The following is a 20,583-nucleotide window of genomic DNA, read 5'->3' on the forward strand; positions in this document are numbered from 1 at the left end:
AGAGAAAAAGCGAGCTTATTCGTTGTTGGATCGTAACAATCGTTACAAACTCGTTTCAGCCTCACATGAATTCGCTTTTTTCCTTTGTGAAACATTTCGTAAGAGTACATCACGGTGCGCTTGTCAATTTGCTTTGCAGATCTGCTTAGAGGACAAAACAATTACGAATTATATATGACTTCATTATTGGTTTTTACTATAGTCTCCCTTAATTGATGTTTGTAAAAAGAAATCAGTCTGTACTACGTATGTCCCGTTGTTATTCCTTGAAGGTCAGCTACAGTATTGAGTGGAAACGGAGTACATAAGTTTTTTAACAATAAAGTGTTTATCACAGAAATAAAAGTTGATTTGTCTTAACCTTCGTTTTCAGTTTTTGCAACACTTCTTTTGGTGGCATACCTAAATATACGCGTACATACCACGTTTTCGTAAATAATTTCATGCGTGAGGAATCTGATGGATTCATCCGTCAACTGACGCCGAAACTTTTTAGCGTTGAAAGTTTTTGGAACATTTTCTCGCCAAATGAGTTATTCATCATAGATTTGCTTTTCCGATCAGGCCGATCACCTTGTAAAACTACTTTTTGCATAATATGCTACCATGTTAGACGGCCCACCATACTTCTCTATTTGTTCAACATTAATGAAATAGCACATTTAAAGGCACAAGTATTGCGCCTAAGATTGATCATTGTTAAAATTACATCATTCTGGCAACAATTCCCTTATTCATTTTTTTTTAAATAAAGGCTGCGCAAAAGAAAACAAGAAGGTGAGAAAAACCGTCAGTCACTGAATGAAAATTATAAGTGTGTACTCTATAGAGCATGCTCTTGGACGGCGGATTCAAATTTGCTACTACGCAGACTTTTTGGTACAAATTGCCTTAAGGGAGTATGGAAATTAAGAACCATTCAATATGATCTAAGACTTAAACTTTGTAAAAATGCACAAGTGAGCAACAATTTATTGATTTTTGGCCAAATTAGGCAATGAGTAACGTCCGGGAACGTCACACGACTTTGGTTATCGACAACGTAATGTCATGAGAGTTCATTCTCCCAACCTCAAGCGGCATTTGGAAGTGTGAAGAAAATACTCTAAAATTAGGCAATGTCAAAACCAAGGACAGTTATTGAAATCATTGTCACTGACTGATTGAGCACAACTAGCTGCAAATCTTAAACTGCAGCGTATATCATATGAAAAATGTCATTTCCACTCCAACTACGTCATATAATGGTCACTCTAACTTCATACCGCTCACCGAGTAATGAGGGAAGTACGTTTTTGTTAGTTTTACGAGAAAACGTCGATTTTCACATGTGAATATAACGAATAGATACTATTCACTTCATCATGAAGTCAATGATTGGCCAACCTTCGACAACTAAGAGTATTCATATCAGCTATTGTCTAATTAAGATTGCATTTTTATGAGACTTGAAAATGAAGATCATCATAAACGAACCCTTGTCTTGAAGATGAATTCAAATCAAAGACGAGCTTGCCACGCTCTCTCAGCCAAATTGAGCCTTTTCCCAAAGTGAGCAAGCTTCGAGATTTGTGGAAGTCAATCTCTGAATGTGCTAGATCTCGAGCTTTGTCATTGGCGTTAAGAGTGCCGCTGGCAGGAGCCTCTAAGCTACGATTGTAAATGCTTGTTCTTGTTTGTGGGCAAGAGTTCAACATTAAGTACACATTCTCATAGTGGAGTGTACACCATCTATTGTACGTAGGACAAGTGAATTGAAGCTCTCCTTTGAACGAATCTGCCCACACACGTCATGAATGCGGTTTCAAAGTCAGCACCACCACCACCGCCACCGCCACCGCCACCGCCACCCCAGGGATAGAAAACAGAGGGGCAGGAAAAGGGCGAGAGACTTGTTCAATCCCAATAATCTCTGCGAGTTGATCATTTCCTCTGCTAATACACTTTATCTCAAGGATTCTTTCAAACACACGTTGAAACTCCGCCTCCTCCTCTTCGTCATCATCGTCGTCTTCCTCCTCCTTCAGTGACTCCTACACAAACTACTCTTTTATATCTGAACATGCATTCACTTTGCACACTAAACAACGACAAAGTCATGTTCCTGTGCTAAGGGAGAGCGTCTACCGGCATCATTTTGGCCAAACCCAGCGATTCCGAAGTTATCAAGTGTCGAAGGCCGAAATTTCTTATCCCAAGTTACAATGAAGGGATTCATGAAGTGGTTAGCCGTGATTTGGTTGTTGGTTTTAGCTCTCAATTCGTACGTGGCGAAAGGATCCAATGCCAGTGACATCAACGGGCATCACGATCCACAAGATCATCAAGATCATGAAAGCCATGAAACAGCCCATCATGGTGTGGTGTTGGCATCCTGGAGGTGGGATGAATATAGCAACATTGTCATGCTAATTCTCATGATCCTTTTTGCCGGACTCATGAAGTTGGGGTTCCATCACATCCCATGGCTAGCCCAACACTTTCCGGAATCATGCGTCCTAATCTTAATCGGTATTGTCATCGGAGGCTTCGTGTACAATGTTGTGGAATCACATTCGCATCACTTCCCGGTCTTTACCAGCTCCCTATTCTTCAATGTTCTGTTGCCTCCCATCATCCTGGATTCGGCTTATTCACTCTACGACAGGTCATTCTTGTCCAATCTAGTTACTGTGGTGCTCTTCGCCGTCCTTGGCACCCTTTTCAACGTGTTTGCCATCGGATATCTGCTGTACTTCTTGGGGTATATTGGCGCCATGGGCTCGTTTTCGGCTCCCTTAACACCCCTCTCCTGTTTGGTGTTTGCTTCCCTCATTGCAGCCGTGGATCCGGTGGCAGTGTTGGCCATATTCGAGGAGATTGGTGTCAACATGGGACTTTACTTTTTAGTATTTGGCGAATCCCTATTTAATGATGGAGTTACTGTTGTGTTATACAACACAATGGTGGCTTTACAAGGCCAAGCTGATGTGGACGCTACTCAGTATGTATTGGCATTCTTCAGTTTTTTCACCGTTGTTTTCGGTGGACTTGCCGTCGGAACATTGATTGGTGCACTAAGTGCGTACATTCTGAAATTTACTAAACACACGAGGGTCATTGAGCCCCTCATTGTGTTTGTGACATCTTACCTCGCTTTCATCCTCGCCGAGACCATTCATTGGTCCGGTATCATTAGTTTAATCGGATGCGGGATCGTCCAAAAACGATATGCCTTTCCCAACATATCCAAAAAATCCTACACCACCGTCAAGTATTCCATTAAGACTCTGGCCTCATTCTCAGATTGCATTATTTTCCTTTTCCTTGGTATTGTTACATTTAGTCACTCTCTGGAATGGCACACCGGTTTTGTAGTTTGGACTGTTATTCTGTGCACCGTTATTCGGTTTATCGGCGTGTTCTCACTAAGCTCAATCATCAATCGTCATCGGATGAAGAAGATTTCTCCTAAAGAGCAATTCATTATGGCATACGGTGGTCTCCGAGGAGCTGTGGGGTTCTCTTTGGTGACCATTTTGGATGATGCTAATGCGTTCAAGGATATCTTTCTCACCACAACTCTCGTGATGATTTTCGTTACAGTCTTTATTCAAGGTGGAACTATTAAATTTCTTGTCGGAAAGCTGAAGATTGCCAAGAAAGATGCCAAGGGTCCCAAGTTGATCTCGACGGATGTCAACCTCCGGACCATCGACCATGTCATGGCGGGCGTCGAGTCGATCATTGGCAAACACTCCAGTCATTCTTTACTGGAAGTAGTAAGAACTTTTGACAACGACTATACCAAAAAATTTCTCGTTCGAAAAGATGCCGAAGATATTTTAGCTCTGCGATTCGAAAGGATATCGCTGGATGATCACTGTGCCCGTCTCTACGGCCCAACGGTTGTAATCCATCAAACAGCTAAAGTTCGAGCCGACCAAGGGGCTCCCTCGCAGCCGATGACAGAGGCAGAGCGCAAGAAGATACACCTAATGTTGTCGAACACGCCATTCGAAAGGTACAGGAACAAGTCATATCAGCGGGACTCTCCGGAGCATTTGGTTAGGCAGTTGACGTTCGATCACACAAATCGGAGCCGTGTTTTAGAACATCAGTTGTCTTTGGGGACAATTCTGGAGGAATCCACCCCGATGCTGGAGTCGAATCGACCTAATCCCGATAACGTGAAGAGTAAGCTCCTATGGCAAAAGAGCGCCGCGGCTACCAAAGTCTTGAGGCAGTACCAAGAAGCAAAAGGACAGTTCAAAAATCAAGAGACCCCATGGCCTACCAAGGAGAATGTGGTCAATTCCGAAGAAAGCGTCGTGTGAATCGAAAACAGATTTTGGCTTCTTACAATCCAAGTTTATCAATACAAAAATTTCGGCTTACTCGCCAGTCCCAGTGCGTGGAATCTATTTGCCTTTTGAATCGTTGAAAGTAGAAACTGAAAAACTGCTGGATAAGAAGAACAGTTTCTCGTATTAGCCTCTTTATTAGCATAATCCATAATCCAAGCGTCAATAAAGGCTCAAACTCGAAGTAATTTGTCATTCATAGTGTCTCTACATAAAGAAGATGGTGTTAGGACTAATATATGCAGTTTGGCAGATGTAATGCCACGTTGAATACAAATTGAAGCAACAACTTTTCGATGCGAGAAGCCTGCGATGTAGCAAAGCGAGTGCGTGCACTCTTTACTACTTCTAGATTGAACGTAAAATTGTGTGAATGACGACTCATTTTACTAAAATAATGAGGAAAACGTTGCTTCAATATCTGACAACATCAGTTACGAAACCATCTTTGCTGTCTCGATTTCCAGGCTCGTTCAACGCAATCCAAAGTGATCCAATGAGGGGGTTTCCGCGGTCTAGACAGCAGCCTCGTAGTCTCTTCGTCTCGCTTTCTTTCCTCTTGAGGGCAGAGCTCCAGAAAAGCTCTGTCCTCACTCAACCTTGAGTCCAATCCTCGCATCGGAAGGAAAGGTTCGTCTTCTCAGCTCAGCTGCAGATCATATGTATTTTTGGGACGTATAGAACTAGGAGAAGGACTGGAGTATTCTAGCAAGTGCGGCGGGAGTTTCTTCATTCACCTTGGCAGTAAACAACGCGTGAGGGCCAGGAGAATGAATCGCATACAGCCTACTTACACAGGTTATCCAACTGATCCTGTACACATGTGAGTGTATGTACACTAGGTCACGAATCGAATCCAGCTCCATTCTAGTACACGCAGATAAAAGTACATTGTCGAGGCATACCGGGGTTCGTGGAAGCCCAATAACTAACCAAAAATTGACCGGTTGTGATGTGATCATTAGTGCTTGCCATTATGTTCAAATGATCCCAAATTCTTACGACGCTTCGCTTTGTCATTACTGAAAATGTCTGTCAAACAATTTGTGCTGTTCTTTTTCCTGGTCTTCATGTCTGTGGGGTTAAGTGTGGGGTCATCCGGTGATGGTAACCATACGACCAAAATTCATTTGATATCGTGGCGATGGGACACCTATGCCACCACTTTCTACTTCAATCTCATCATTCTGATTGCTGCATTATTCAAGATAGGATTCCACCATCTCCACCGGCTTCCCAAATATCTGCCCGAATCTTGCGTCCTCATTCTGACAGGCGTTTTGACGGGCGTGATTGTTCACTATTGGCTGGGATTTGACAACTTTCCTAGATTTACTGAAGAACTGTTCTTCAATGTCCTTCTGCCCCCTGTCATTCTTGAGGCCGCATATTCTTTATATGATGACAATTTCTTTTCCAACTTGGGAGCCATCCTGATATTTGCTCTAGTTGGAACCTTAATCAATGTTTGTGCGGTTGGATACTCGCTGTACGGATTGAGTGCCGTGTCATGGCTTGGCGTGAGCTTTGACCTTCCTCTGACGGCCTTGGAATGCTTGATATTTTCGACTATGATCAGTGCCGTGGACCCAGTGGCTGTCTTGGCCATCTTTGAAGAGATTGGCGTCAACATGGTGTTATATTTTATGGTTTTCGGCGAATCATTGCTAAATGATGGCATGACCATTGTCATTTACAACTCGATGGTGACTTTACTCAAAAAACAGCAAGAGCACGAAGGTGACGGGAGTGCCATCGATGCCATCGATTATGTGATGGTTGTTTTGAGTTTCTTCAGTGTGGTTTTGGGGGGTTTCCTCATCGGCCTGGTCATGGGAGTTTTGACCGCATTGACTCTTCGAATTACCAAAGAAACGCGGGTAGTGGAACCTTTGATTATCTTTGGATTCGCATATTTCGCTTTCCTTCTGTCCGAGATGATTCATTGGTCCGGAATCATCAGTATTATCGTGTGCGGAATCATCCAAAAGCGTTACGCTTTCCTGAATGCGTCCAAGAAGACGTACACCACCGTCAAGTATTCGATCAAGATGCTTAGCTCTATCTCGGACTGCATCATTTTTATCTTCTTGGGCAAAATTGTCATGGACACCCATCTGGATTTTCGTTGGGGATTCATTGTTTGGACTATTTTTCTCATCACCGTCTTTCGCTTCTTGGTGGTTTATGCCCTGAGCTGGTTTGTAAATCGCCGACGAACCGTGGCTCTCTCCTACCAGGAACAATTCATATTGGCCTATGGGGGCCTCCGAGGAGCGGTTGGATTTTCTCTGGCCTTGCTCTTTTTTGATCACAACCCGGATGAGAATGTGACCGGAAAGTCTACCGTCTTCCTCACCACCACGCTGGTCGTTGTGTTCTTCACTGTGTTTGTCCAAGGTGGAACTATCAAGCTCCTGGTGAATAAATTAGGAATAAGCAAGGCCAAATCGAACGACAGAGACAAGATTTCTGGACGGATCAACAAGAAAACCATCGATAACCTGATGTTTGGGATCGAAGCCATCGTCAAACATGATGCCTTTCACACCACTTGGCAATGGTTGGTCAATTTTGACAACCGTTACGTGAAAAAAGTCTTGTTGAGCCGAAGGGCGTTCAATCAAATCTCTTTGCGCTTGGAGAAAATCAATCTAGACGAACACGTGATGCGGCTTTATGGTCCAACGGTCATCGCCTCGCAAGGAATGGAAAAAGTAGGCGATGGTAGAGCCCTAGAAAGTTCCTCTTTGAGTGACAGACGAGCGCTCAAGGAGGCTTTCTTGCACAATCCCTATGCGCTATACCGGAACAAATACGGACAAAGCAGTGGAAAATCCGACTTCAACGATACCTTATTGGATCAACTTGGTTATCGGAATAAGCAAGTATCGAACCTGTACGACCATTTGCAAGCCAAGAAACAAAGACATGGGTCTAACGATAACAATGAGACTATGGAAATGGTCAATGAAGAAGCTCCAAGTAAATCATCAGTTCTGGAAGGAATTGAATCAATGCTTAAGCCCGCCGAAATCAAAGACCAATACTTGAAGGCCAAAAAGAAGTATAAATCTACGTTCGTGTAAATTTTCAATCCTAGTAAATCTGATAAAAATGCATGGATCTCTACTAATAATATATACGGCGAAAATCACAAGTGTGAGTAAATCATTTGATCAAACAACTCAAAACCTCAAAAATTATTGTAAGGAAAGGCAAACAAAATTACAGTCAGGATCCCGCATGTACAGTGTGTCCCAAAATTGAATTCCTCCCCTTTCAGTTATCCTAAATCCGTCAAGAAAGGTCAGATGGGTTAGGCAGTCATACTAAGCTAAATACAGTTTTTGATGCAAGTGGTCACATTTTGATAAGTTTTTTCATAGGTTATCTCCGAAATCTGTCACCCGTTTTTCTAACGTTTTTGTTCAGAGCATCCCGAATGATTTCAAGCTCAAAAGAAACTAACTCCTTGTGGAGGAACACTCACTGGTTTTCGATTGGACTCAAGTCTTGAGAGTTTTCAGGCCTTACTGCTTTCCTCTAAAACGTCAATGACCTGGAAGTTCATGTTGCCTACCGAGTCTACAGATCACACAAGCTCTAAAAACGAAGGTCCAATACAACGAAGTATTCTGGTATAAATATTTATCAATCATATAACCGATGGCTGATGCAAGTTAAGGTGGTTACTCTTCACTAGTTTGTCCAAAGCTGCTAAATTGAGTCATTCAGAAAAGAGCCTATGTCGAAGCCAAATAAATTCAAGAGATGAACTCAATATCGAGAAGCACTGTATTAGGATAGCTTTAGATTAGCACTAACGTTGTGATAAACGTGCAAAGGGCAGAATAAACAATGTCATTGTGAAGCTTGCTGACCAAAGGCAAGATAATGATGAGGCGCAAAATTTCATTCGATGAATATAAGATTTGATAATCTACCCAATAGGACCCAATAAAGGTTTAAGAGTTCCTTAAAAGGCTGAAGGGAGTACTTGAGGCCTTCCAAGAGGTAATAATTCCGAAGGCAAATATTTAGGCTAACTTGCGTACATTTCGTACATCATACAGGATTTTCTTAAAACGAAAAGTCCGTTCTTACTTGCCAAAGGATTGTTAGAGTACGACAGTGAGTTCAACCTAAAACGAATTCTGAATGTTTTGAACACCACAGTGCGAGCTACTTTTCATATTTCTTATTGAAAAAAACATATTTTGATTCTGCTCCTGCTGTGATTGCCGTTAATAATGCTTGAAGAGTAACATCAGCCTTATAACTAATCATAAAGGGACCAAAGTACAACAATAGTATTTATAAAAGGGGGCTTTGGGAGCAATTCAACTTTTTTATTGGATGGTGGGTTAGGTAATGATAATAAAATTCTCAAAATCATCACAGTTTTAATAAATTATATTTCATTAAATTCTTATGAATAATTTATTTAATATTAGGTGGGGGCTTTGGGAGCAATTACACCTGGAAAGGGTTCTTTTTCAAATTTTTATTCAAACCTTCTCCAGGTTCAAATTCAATTTCTAAGAATTGTTAAATAACTAACAATTAAATTAAATAATTAATAAATAAATAACAGCTTTTTTAAAAAGGAAGTCTTGTCATAAGTAAAGTATAATACTCGTTTCCTGGTTAAAATTCAAACATTATATAACGCCTAAAAACACACTCGATAAAAATGTCGGGTTTTAAGTATATTTACCGACAAAAATGTCGGGTTTTAAGTATATTTACCGACAAAAATGTCGGGTTTTAAGTATATTTACCGACAAAAATGTCGGGTTTTAAGTATTCTTACCGACAAAAATGTCGGGTTTTAAGTATTCTTACCCAAAAAAATGTCGGGTTTTAAGTATATTTACCGACAAAAATGTCGGGTTTTTAAATATATTTAGTATATTTACCGAAAAAAATGTCGGTTTTTGCATTTTTATTTAATAAATTTACCGCCAAATATGTCGGCAAGTTTCAAAAATACCGCCAAATATGTCGGCAATTTTCGAAAATACCGCCAAATATGTCGGCAATTTTCAAAAATACCGCCAAATATCGTATTTTTTCGCGAAAACGCGCGTGTTCAAAATTCACACAACCAAGGTAAGCCATGAACTCGCTCAAAGAAGCTTGTGACAAACTTTTGGATTGTTCTTGAAAGAGGAGGAAAATGGACCTGGGATGACGGCCAGGGACATTGTGGAGAAGCTGCTGCCAACATTTAAGAAGGTTGAAACTGAAAAAAATCTTCAACTTTGGACCAAAGTCTTCTTACGCTAACACTACAGGTCCAATTTCAACAAATCCAAGAAGATGGCAAGATATAAAGTCAAATTGCGATTTGAACTAGAAGATTCGAAGAAAATCACGCCCTCCCATACAGACTGGTGTAATGACACAAGCGAGTTGAGGTACTTTCACTCTGGAAGCACTGTGGTTTTTGACAGAAAATTGCTCGGTGTTTGCTATTACCACACTGCAATCCTGTTCAAAGGTGATGACGGTGAAACGGCTCTCATGAAAATAGATGGATCTTACCTGCCTGCAAGACCTTTTGTTCTAAAGCTGTCGAGAGGACTGGAGGGGCCAGATCGATAGCCAAAATCCAATGAAGATTTACAACCTAGAAGTTAAATGTACAATTAATATTTCCAATCTTTTGTACAAGTTCTCACAAATCACAGGAGTACAGATCCAATATCATGCAACAAGTTTAACTGTGACATCATCAGGAATTGGCTCATAAGAGATCTGTTCAAATGGTTGATTGCTACTCCGGAATCGAGATGCCACAGTTTTGAAGCCACGATAGCTTCTCTAACGCGTGATGGACTGGACCATAATTAGTTGAGAAGTTTCGCAACGGATCTGGATACGTAAAATATTGAAATTTTCTTAGTATACACAGATAAAAATTCTTTGTTTTTTAATTCAATTTGCAACATACATGTCACTCGTACTGTTATCGGTTTTATACGAAGCATCCTGACTTCCCAATCTAGCTTGCACTTTTTTCTGATGAAATTAACTCACCGAACTGGCCTAAGGTGGTGTCTCCTCCTATGGTCTCCTCTAACGTCTTCACTTTCTAAGAACACACAGAATCCTGGTTTATTAAAACAAAAATAGTAGGGTTTTTTCCCGCTTAAAAATCCACAGCTGACTTCATCTTCAGTAAGGTCGTCCGGGTCCGGACCTTTGGCCCACACAACGCCGGACGTTTCCAGCTCGAGGTCTCGCTGACAGGGTGGCGTGATTTTTCGGAAATATTTATGTAGTAACCAAAATGTTGCATAGGTTTTTCGAATATTTGTCTATAATAGAAGTCATAAGAAATCAAAATAGCTGGTGTCCATGGCGGGCACTGTAATCCAAGTGCCTGGGAAGCTAGAATTTGAGGATGGTTTGAGGACGGGAGTCCTGTTGTGCCTGGTATCACGTTGACCTTATGGCAGATTCCGCCAAAATATCCCTCCATGCTACTAAGTTTTGAAGTGAATACGTCTTCACTGCACAGACCTTGCCTGTGTACGTACTCGCCCCACCCGTGAACCGCCCTAGCCGATTCGACCCGTGGACGTATCCCGTGGACTGATTCTGTGGATTGACCTATCGGACTTGCCCCGTGGACTGCTCGCGAGGACCGCCCCGATCGGATTCGATCCCATTGGATTTGACCCGATCAGATTCGACCCGTGGACTCTCCCGTCGGTTTTGATCCGTTGGCCGACCCATTGGACTGGCCCGTGGATATTTTCTGTGGATCGATCGACACCACCGGATTCGATTTTGTCGGATTCAGCTTTGCTCATATCATTTCAGATCATACTTTCTCGCTACCCAAAGACCTCGCCCATCAGATTCGACGGACCCGTGGATCCACGACAATGACAACTGATTGCTCCTCTTGGTGGACCTCCCCTAACGGTTCCAGCCGAGGATTGATTGCGTGGACTGGGCCCTACCCAATCGGATTGTTTCTGACGGAAGGTGAACATTGATCTATTGTCTGGTTTGTTCTCATTTCCCATTCGCAAATATTCCCCCACAATCGAGCGTGCTTGAAACAATTGAGATGACTTAAAGTTGTAATAAAATACTTACCTTCGTAATGGACAATCAGGAGGTGACTCAAGCACAATATGTATTTCAAACCTACACAATTTTGTTCCGACCATCGAAGGTTTTTAATACTTACATTCTAATAGGTCCTTATCAAAGACCATCGAGCGTGCTCTTGCAAATATTTATCTTTCAAGTACCTATTTTTAACCACCATAACTTCCTTCCTTCCCTTTTGCCACGCTTCCAATGGCCATTCCATCAACTTTGATATCTTCACTCATTTCTCATGTTATTGTTTTACAGACTCAATCGCCCACTAACAATCAACAGGAGCTGCGCGGGGAGCTCTACTCGGTCATGCTGGATGCCATCAATGCCAACGATTTCGCACCCGACCTACAGCAAGGCAATCGATTCATCCTCCCACCGTCCCACCAAGAGGTTCTGGAAGAAATGTTATCACGATGCGATGGCCATCGTCCGGTTCTATGGGAAGCCGGACTTCTTCCTCACCATGACGTGCAACCCCCGGTGGCCGGAGATCCAGGGCAGTCTCCGCCCCGGGGAGTCTGCCACAGACAGGCCGGATCTGTGTGCGAGAGTCTTCTTTCTCAAACACCAACAATTGAAAGATGATCTCATCAAGAAGCACGTCTTGGGCCGCGTCTTGGCCCACGTGGAGAGTGTGGAGCATCAAAAGCGGGGCCTGCCACACACCCACCTCATCTTCTGGGTCGCCGCCGCGGACAAGCCCACGACCCAGCCGATCGTCGATGCCACCGTCTCGGCCAAGCTCCCCGATCGCACCGTCAATCCTGAATTATATGACATGGTCAAGGCCCACATGATTCACGGTCCATGTGGGCCATGGAATCGGCGCTTGGTTTGCATGCAACGGGACAACAGACCAGCCGACCAGCACGGCAAATGCGCCAAACTCTACCCCAAGACTCTCCGCGAAGAAACCTGGGTAGTGGATGACTACTACCCGGATTATCGCCGCCGCTCTCCCGACCACGGCGGGCATTTCTACAATCTGACACGGTCCAGCGGGGACGCCGTGACCGTGGACAATCGGTGGGTGGTTCCCTACAATCCACGTCTTTACTCAAATATCAATGCCACATGAATCTGGAGGTAGTCCATACTGTTCTTTCGATCAAATACATCTTCAAATATATCACCAAGGGACAAGATCGAATGAACGTCCGGGTTCATGTGGAACAACAACCGCAACACGAGACCAATGACCCTCCTCCCGCCGCCGGTGGCGCGGCCCACCAAGATGCGGTTGCTCTCAACTAGGAGCAACAACAACCTGGTGGGTTCGCTGACGCCATCGCGGCCCAAGCTCAACAACAACTTATGTACAAATATATGCAATTTGTATACATTACGATTCAATTTATATATAAATTTTATTCAAATATAGTCAATTACATACAAGTTATTTACATTGTTTTACATTTTATAACAATTTTTCTCAATTAAATAAAAATGCTAGCCAGAAATCGTGAAATCATGCATCAAAAAAGGCGAGACTTCATCATAAATGAACTTAATAATGGTGTCAAAGTTTCTGAAATTGCAAAGAAATTAAATCTTTGTAACATTACCATTTACCGTGAAATCAAAGAATAGAATTGGAACTAACTAATAAAGATAATGAAAAAGATGCCAAAAATATTATTCTTAAGATAAAAAATAGGAAAAATGAAGCAAAAACACAAAATAATTAATTGAATTTGCTGAAGTTGTTTATCAGGAAATGTTAGATAAAACTCAAGAAGCTGAAAAATATCGAATTATATCTGATGGATTGGAAAATAAACTGAAAGATTTTATTAGAAATAATAATAAGCCATCTGAAAATCTGGGAAATTGTTGAAAAAAGGAAAGTTAGTGGTAAAAATGAGGGTTTAAAAGAGTTAGATGACATTTTTCAAAAACTATTGTTATTGAAGTAAAATGGAATAAATTGGACTTTAGTCATTGTCATTATAATAACATTGTTATGGTTTGTGAACTATCAAAATCATTGTCAAAATCAAAAGATTGAAAGACTAAATAAACAAGTTAATGAGTTAACTTATGTTGTACATATGGGCTTCAGCCCCTGTTCAAAGGCTCCCTTACTCAGTAAATGCAGCGCTTGGACAGGCAGGATCCATGTCTGGCCAATTTGTATGCTTTGTCTCCAAATATTTTGGCGGAATCTGCCATAAGGTCAACGTGATACCAGGCACAACAGGACTCCCGTCCTCAACCATCCTCAAATTCTAGCTTCCCAGGCACTTGGATTACAGTGCCCGCCATGGACACCAGCTATTTTGATTTCTTATGACTTCTATTATAGACAAATATTCGAAAAACCTATGCAACATTTTGGTTACTACATAAATATTTCCGAAAAATCACGCCACCCTGTCAGCGAGACCTCGAGCGGAAACGTCCGGCGTTGTGTGGGCCAAAGGTCCGGACCCGGACGACCTTACTGAAGATGAAGTCAGCTGTGGATTTTTAGGCGGGAAAAAAACCTACTGTTTTTGTTTTAATAAACCAGGATTCTGTGTGTTCTTAGAAAGTGAAGACGTTAGAGGAGACCATAGGAGGAGACACCACCTTAGGCCAGTTCGGTGAGTTAATTTCATCAGAAAAAAGTGCAAGCTAGATTGGGAAGTCAGGATGCTTCGTATAAAACCGATAACAGTACGAGTGACATGTATGTTGCAAATTGAATTAAAAAACAAAGAATTTTTATCTGTGTATACTAAGAAAATTTCAATATTTTACGTATCCAGATCCGTTGCGAAACTTCTCAACTAATTATGGTCCAGTCCATCACGCGTTAGAGAAGCTATCATGGCTTCAAAACTGTGGCATCTCGATTCCGGAGTAGCAATCAACCATTTGAACAGATCTCTTATGAGCCAATTCCTGATGATGTCACAGTTAAACTTGTTGCATGATATTTGATCTGTACTCCTGTGATTTGTGAGAACTTGTACAAAAGATTGGAAATATTAATTGTACATTTGACTTCTCGGTTGTCAATCTTCATTGGATTTTGGCTATCAATCTGGCCCCTCCAGTCCTCTCGACAGCTTTAGAACAAAAGGTCTTGCAGGCAGGTAAGATCCATCTATTTTCATGAGAGCCGTTTCACCGTCATCACCTTTGAACAGGATTGCAGTGTGGTAATAGCAAACCACGAGCAATTTTCTGTCAAAAACCACAGTGCTTCCAGAGTGAAAGTACCTCAACTCGCTTGTGTCATTACACCAGTCTGTATGGGAGGGCGTGATTTTCTTCGAATCTTCTAGTTCAAATCGCAATTTGACTTTATATCTTGCCATCTTCTTGGATTTGTTGAAATTGGACCTGTAGTGTTTGCGTAAGAAGACTTTGGTCCAAAGTTGAAGATGTTTTTCAGTTTCAACCTTCTTAAATGTTGGCAGCAGCTTCTCCACAATGTTCCTGGCCGTCATCCCAGGTCCATTTTCCTCCTCTTTCAAGAACAATTCCAAAAGTTTGTCACAAGCTTCTTTGAGCGAGTTCATGGCTTACCTTGGTTGTGTGAATTTTGAACACGCGCGTTTTCGCGAAAAAATACGATAATATTGGGCGGTATTTTTGAAAATTGCCGACATATTTGGCGGTATTTTTGAAACTTGCCGACATATTTGGCGGTAAATTTACTAAATAAAACTTCAAAAACCGACATTTTTTGGGTAAAAATACTACATATATTTAAAAACCCGACATTTTAGTTGGTAAAATATACTTAAAACCGATATTTTTGTCGGTAAATATACTTCAAACCCGACATTTTTGTCGGTAAATATACTTAAAACCCGACATTTTTATCGAGTGTGTTTTTAGGAGTTATATAATGTTTGAATTTTAACCAGGAAACTAGTATTATAAATTACTTATGACAAGACTTCTTTTTAGAAAATCTGTAAATAAGTCAGCTGTGGATTTTTAAGGCATGGAAAAAGCCTTACTTTTTTTGTTTTAATAAACCAGGATTCTGTGTGTTCTTAGAAAGTGAAGACGTATTCACTTTGAAACTTAGTAACATAGAGGGAGATAGTACAGGAGGAGGAGTCCTGGCTGTTGGAGACCCTCATCTTTTCGAAGGCGGAGACGTTAGAGGAGACCATAGGAGGAGACACCACCTTAGGCCAGTTCGGTGAGTTAATTTTATCAAAAAGTGCAAGCTAGATTGGGAAGTCAGATGCTTCGTATAAAACTGATAACAGTACGAGTGACATGTATGTTGCAAATTGAATTAAGAAACAAAGAATCTTTATTTGAGTATACTAAGAAAATTTCAATATTTTACGTATCCAGATCCGTTGCGAAACTTCTCAACAATTATGGTCCAGTCCATCACGCGTTAGAGAAGCTATCGTGGCTTCAAAACTGTGGCATCTCGATTCCGGAGTAGCAATCAACCATTTGAACAGATCTCTTATGAGCCAATTCCTGATGATGTCACAGTTAAACTTGTTGCATGATATTGGATCTGTACTCCTGTGATTTGTGAGAACTTGTACAAAAGATTGGAAATATTAATTGTACATTTCACTTCTCGGTGTTCAATCTTCATTGGATTTTGGCTATCGATCTGGCCCCTCCAGTCCTCTCGACAGCTTTAGAACAAAAGGTCTTGCAGGCAGGTAAGATCCATCTATTTTCATGAGAGAGCCGTTTCACCGTCATCACCTTTGAACAGGATTGCAGTGTGGTAATAGCGAACACCGAGCAATTTTCTGTCAAAAACCACAGTGCTTCCAGAGTGAAAGTACCTCAACTCGCTTGTGTCATTACACCAGTCTGTATGGGAGGCGTGATTTTCTTCGAATCTTCTAGTTCAAATCGCAATTTGACTTTATATCTTGCCATCTTCTTGGATTTGTTGAAATTGGACCTGTAGTGTTAGCGTAAGAAGACTTTGGTCCAAAGTTGAAGATTTTTTTCAGTTTCAACCTTCTTAAATGTTGGCAGCAGCTTCTCCACAATGTCCCTGGCCGTCATCCCAGGTCCATTTTCCTCCTCTTTCAAGAACAATTCCAAAAGTTTGTCACAAGCTTCTTTGAGCGAGTTCATGGCTTACCTTGGTTGTGTGAATTTTGAACACGCGCGTTTTCGCGAAAAAATACGATAATATTGGGCGGTATTTTTGAAAATTGCCGACATATTTGGCGTATTTTTGAAACTTGTCGACATATTTGGCGGTAAATTTACTAAATAAAACTTCAAAAACCGACATTTTTTGGGTGAATATACTAAATATATTTAAAAACCCGACATTTGTTTGGTAAATATACTTAAAACCTGACATTTTTATCGAGTGTGTGTTTAGGCGTTATATAATGTTTGAATTTTAACCAGGAAACGAGTATTATACTTTACTTATGACAAGACTTCCTTTTTAAAAAAGCTGTTATTTAGTTTTTACTTAATTAATTCAATTGTTAATCATTTAACAATTCTTAGACATTGAATTTGAACCTGGGGAAGGTTGAAATAAAAATTTGAAATAGAACCATTTCCAGGTTGAATTGCTCCCAAAGCCCCCACCACATTTTAAATAAATTATTCATTAGAATTTAATGAAATATAATTTATTAAAACTGTGATGAATTTGAGAATTTTGTTATCATTACCTAACCCCACCATCCAATAAAAAAGTTGAATTGCTCCCAAAGCCCCCTTTTATAACTACTAATGATATTTTTGGGTTTGGATCTGGGACCCATACAAACTCATTGTTTTGAAACGAAACGGAATGGAAGGTTCAAAATTCCATCGCGATGTTGCACTGAACTCACTCTCGTACTCTTTTTAATGTAGGGCACTTGACAAATCTATCCCATCAAATTCCAGCGTCTTCGGCGAACCCCTAAAGTGATAAATGATCAGCAAAGCTTATCTAAAAAAGGTAAATGCATTTCAAGTAAATGTATATAATATAAACCACTTTAATTAGGTCATACCTGCTACAGGTATCCTTCTATACACATTTCCTTTATACATATTAGATAGTTGTTTTGGTTAGGGTATCATAAACTACTAGAATTATGTCAGATTTTAACAGCGATTTTATTTTATTTTGAAAAATTGACTCGAAGAAAACTGATTGGTTAACTTCACTTTTATTTTTTTGCTGTTATTTGAAACTTTCTTCAAAAACATTTCTAAAATGAAAATTTTCGATAGCACTTAGTTACATATTTTCCAAGCATTGAGCCTCTTTTCAAATACTTACTGAGAAAAGTGTCAAATATTTTGCCGTTTTCTAGAGTCAAGAAAATATCATTTCAGTATTTCACATTTAAAATTCAAATATTTTCCCAAGGTGTACAAATTATTGTTGAATATTTGCAACAATAACACGAAAATTCATGATGGAAAACCAGAATTAGAAATTCTCAAGTAAACGTGTGAGTATATAAACCTTCCGTATTAGAAATGGAGTTTTTTGGGAGGTAGGAAATTGGGTGTAACATATTCAAGCCAAAGGAAAATTTTGCTCTGCATCAGCCTCTTTTAACAAACGTACCGAGTATAAGTGATAAATGTTGAAACTTTTACTCGAGTAAATATTTTTTAGATATGTTGCACTAAAACTGAGATCTTTTTCTGTTCGCAAGAAATGATTGTTGAAGATTTGTAACCATGACACAATTCAGTCCAACAGAATTAGATTCAGGAGATTTAAACGATAAAGTAGTGCAGATTAGAGCCACTATAATAGCTTCTACTATAGTGGCTCTAGTGCAGATATAACAATATTTGAAACTACAAACACCTGTTGTTAAAAGCAAGCGCAATTTGCAGCCCTGATCTTCCTCCTTCAGAATGCAAAATATGGAAATAGTAAAAAATGACAATTTCTGTTAATTTTGCCTAAAAGCTTGAAGTTTCCTCAGTTGTGAAGAAAGAGAGGAAAATTTAAAGGCCACTCTCGAGCGTGAAAAAAGGAACTAGTACTGTTTGGGTTTTTAAGGTCGTCACAATAACACCATTTTAAAATGTAACGAAGTTACAATTCCTTTTTTGAAGAAAGGAACGAATTACTTAAAGTCCTAGGTCCGTAAAACATGACTCTTGTTTTTTTTTCAAGAGAAAAAGAAAATGTAAATAGTGATTGAAATACAATTAAAAAGTAATTGTTATTGAACAGTTTCAAAAATATAGTACTGTTGTTAAAAACAATTCAAACCCATGTATTTTTAATCGTAGTTCATTACATTTTTTGAAGTAGTTGACACAAGTCTGCCCAAAAACAATTCATTGCATGTGCAAATTTATGGACATAGACAGTCATAGAGTTGATATTGGTCAATCTAAAAACTACTGCTGATCAGTATCCATTTTTTTGAAACCGTTCCTTAAGACTTGCTTAAGATGACGTTTTCCGATGTGACGGAGCTTAAAAGGCTTGGAATCCTTTTTCAGGCATACTAAAAAAATCACCTCAAAAGACTTGCATTACATAGACATCTTTGATCTTTTATGAAACCTTGATCCAACTTATATCCCAAAATTTCAAGAGGTTCTACAACCACATTTCAATTTAGTTCTTCGTACTCCCTACGAGCATGAAGTACGTTTATAAATAAATTCAAATCATTTCGTCGATTCTTGAAGGCCTGATGAAATGCTTTGTCATTTCAACAATTCCCACAATGCCTCGTAAGGGAGGGATCAAATCGTATGGCAACATTTGGCTCTCTCGGCCAATTTCCATGACAACAAAGGATTTACCGGCTGCAAGCCTTAAACAATCTAAAAAGTAGTCAAACATACCCTTCAGTGAGTCATATCATCAGGGAAGCACGTTGGGCACAGTTAGACTATCCCCCTTACAGAGGCATCTTTATCGTTAAATTGCTCATTTTCCGGTTTTTCTGAGTGATTGGCAGCGAACAGTGAATGAGAAGCTCATGCTTAGATGTTCTCGGAAACCCGTGGCTCACGCTAAAAATGAGGAACAACGCGAACAGCAACAGCAACACCAACACCAATACCAACAACGGCAGCGTAAACGGCTAAACGCACGCGTTTTCCGCAAAATGCTCAAGGGTGAGGCAATGGTGGAACTGGAGGATCTGCAGAGCAGACTGGGGAGGAAGTGCCGAGAGGGGCACACAACAGTGGCGGCGGTTCAGGCGAGGTCTCCCTCCGCCCTTTTTCTCTGTCGTTTTGCAACTCTTTCAGACACATCCCAAAGGCTTGTCCATGTTGTCAATTTGGGCGTCGTGGAATTTGTTGAAAAAAGCTTCCCGTGAAAGTGGGCGTGTGGAACAAAATAGGAGAGGGTAAGGATTTGATGTTCAATAATATTTTTTTATAATTTTTGCTCTATTTTATGATATTCATTGCCATTGTTGTTCCGAACATTCCATATTCTGCAAGAGTGCCAACATCTACGGAACTTCAGGACCTTTGTTTCTAAATGACATTGATTAGTTAGTATGCATACCACTTTGCCCGAATGAAAAGCAGACAGGGTCATATAACTTAATTCGCTTTTTCAGGAGGAGGTAATTTTTTGATGAAATTGGTCAATGTTCTATCTCAGAGCTTATGACTTCGAATCAGTATAGAACTTGTTTTGATTAAACTCTTGAGATGACCTCTGATACATAATGCATTTAAACTTTGTGCACAATTAGCTATGGATCTTCGAATTCATATGGAACGGGCTGAAGAGCCAAATAAAATGCAAAGTCTTGCTGAATTGGGGAACAATTTGCGCATAATTCTGGCCGATCTTTCTTCCACATTTTTTATTTTGTCGCGGTAAAATAGAACAAAGAAAAATTGCCAAATTTCACAACGAACATATGTATTTTTCTTAGTCACTAGATAAGCATACAAGCCAATTATATGGTTTAATAATGAGATGCAGAATGTAAGGGTCAGAACTGCTGATCAGCAAAACCAGCCATCACATCATCCACATCCAATTTCAATAACTTTGGTCATAGTACAGTACGTAGTAGATTGGCTTTGGATCTGTGACCCTTGGATTGAGATTTAGTACCTAGTAGTTTTGTTTTGAAAATAGTGCTGAAAGTTTTTTTTATCAAGTCAAAGCCTCTGGCGCTCGCATTTGTTCGGCGCATCGAAGACTTTTTTAATATTT

At 40.3% G+C, this 20,583-nt stretch overlaps 4 protein-coding genes across 4 annotated transcripts in view; all 4 read left to right on the plus strand.

The window, feature by feature from the left end:
• The first annotated feature begins 1,508 nt into the window (after nucleotides 1-1,508).
• Nucleotides 1,509-4,527, plus strand: LOC131884380 (Na(+)/H(+) exchanger beta-like). The gene has a single exon (XM_059232136.1). The coding sequence runs from the start codon at nucleotides 2,205-2,207 to the stop codon at nucleotides 4,314-4,316; it is 2,112 nt and encodes a 703-aa protein (XP_059088119.1). The 5' UTR covers nucleotides 1,509-2,204; the 3' UTR covers nucleotides 4,317-4,527.
• Nucleotides 4,528-5,413: 886 nt separating this feature from the next.
• Nucleotides 5,414-7,432, plus strand: LOC131883428 (Na(+)/H(+) exchanger beta-like). Its single transcript, XM_059230903.1, has one exon. It carries the CDS (start codon nucleotides 5,414-5,416, stop codon nucleotides 7,430-7,432), a length of 2,019 nt encoding a protein of 672 aa, XP_059086886.1.
• Nucleotides 7,433-9,982: 2,550 nt separating this feature from the next.
• On the plus strand, nucleotides 9,983-12,866 carry LOC131884382 (uncharacterized). The gene is made up of 2 exons (XM_059232142.1): nucleotides 9,983-11,345; nucleotides 11,724-12,866. The coding sequence occupies exon 2, from the start codon at nucleotides 11,785-11,787 to the stop codon at nucleotides 12,547-12,549; it is 765 nt and encodes a 254-aa protein (XP_059088125.1). The 5' UTR covers nucleotides 9,983-11,345; nucleotides 11,724-11,784; the 3' UTR covers nucleotides 12,550-12,866.
• A 6,690-nt stretch (nucleotides 12,867-19,556) lies between these two features.
• LOC131883646 (lachesin-like) overlaps nucleotides 19,557-20,583 on the plus strand; it is a 4,393-nt gene continuing 3,366 nt past the window's right edge. Inside the window, exon 1 of the mRNA XM_059231159.1 lies at nucleotides 19,557-19,753. The gene's annotated coding sequence lies outside the window, so the exon portion shown is untranslated. The remainder of the gene's footprint in view (nucleotides 19,754-20,583) is intronic.

This window comes from Tigriopus californicus, chromosome 7 (genome assembly GCF_007210705.1).
Source record: "Tigriopus californicus strain San Diego chromosome 7, Tcal_SD_v2.1, whole genome shotgun sequence".
NCBI classification, from domain to species: Eukaryota; Metazoa; Arthropoda; class Copepoda; order Harpacticoida; family Harpacticidae; genus Tigriopus; species Tigriopus californicus.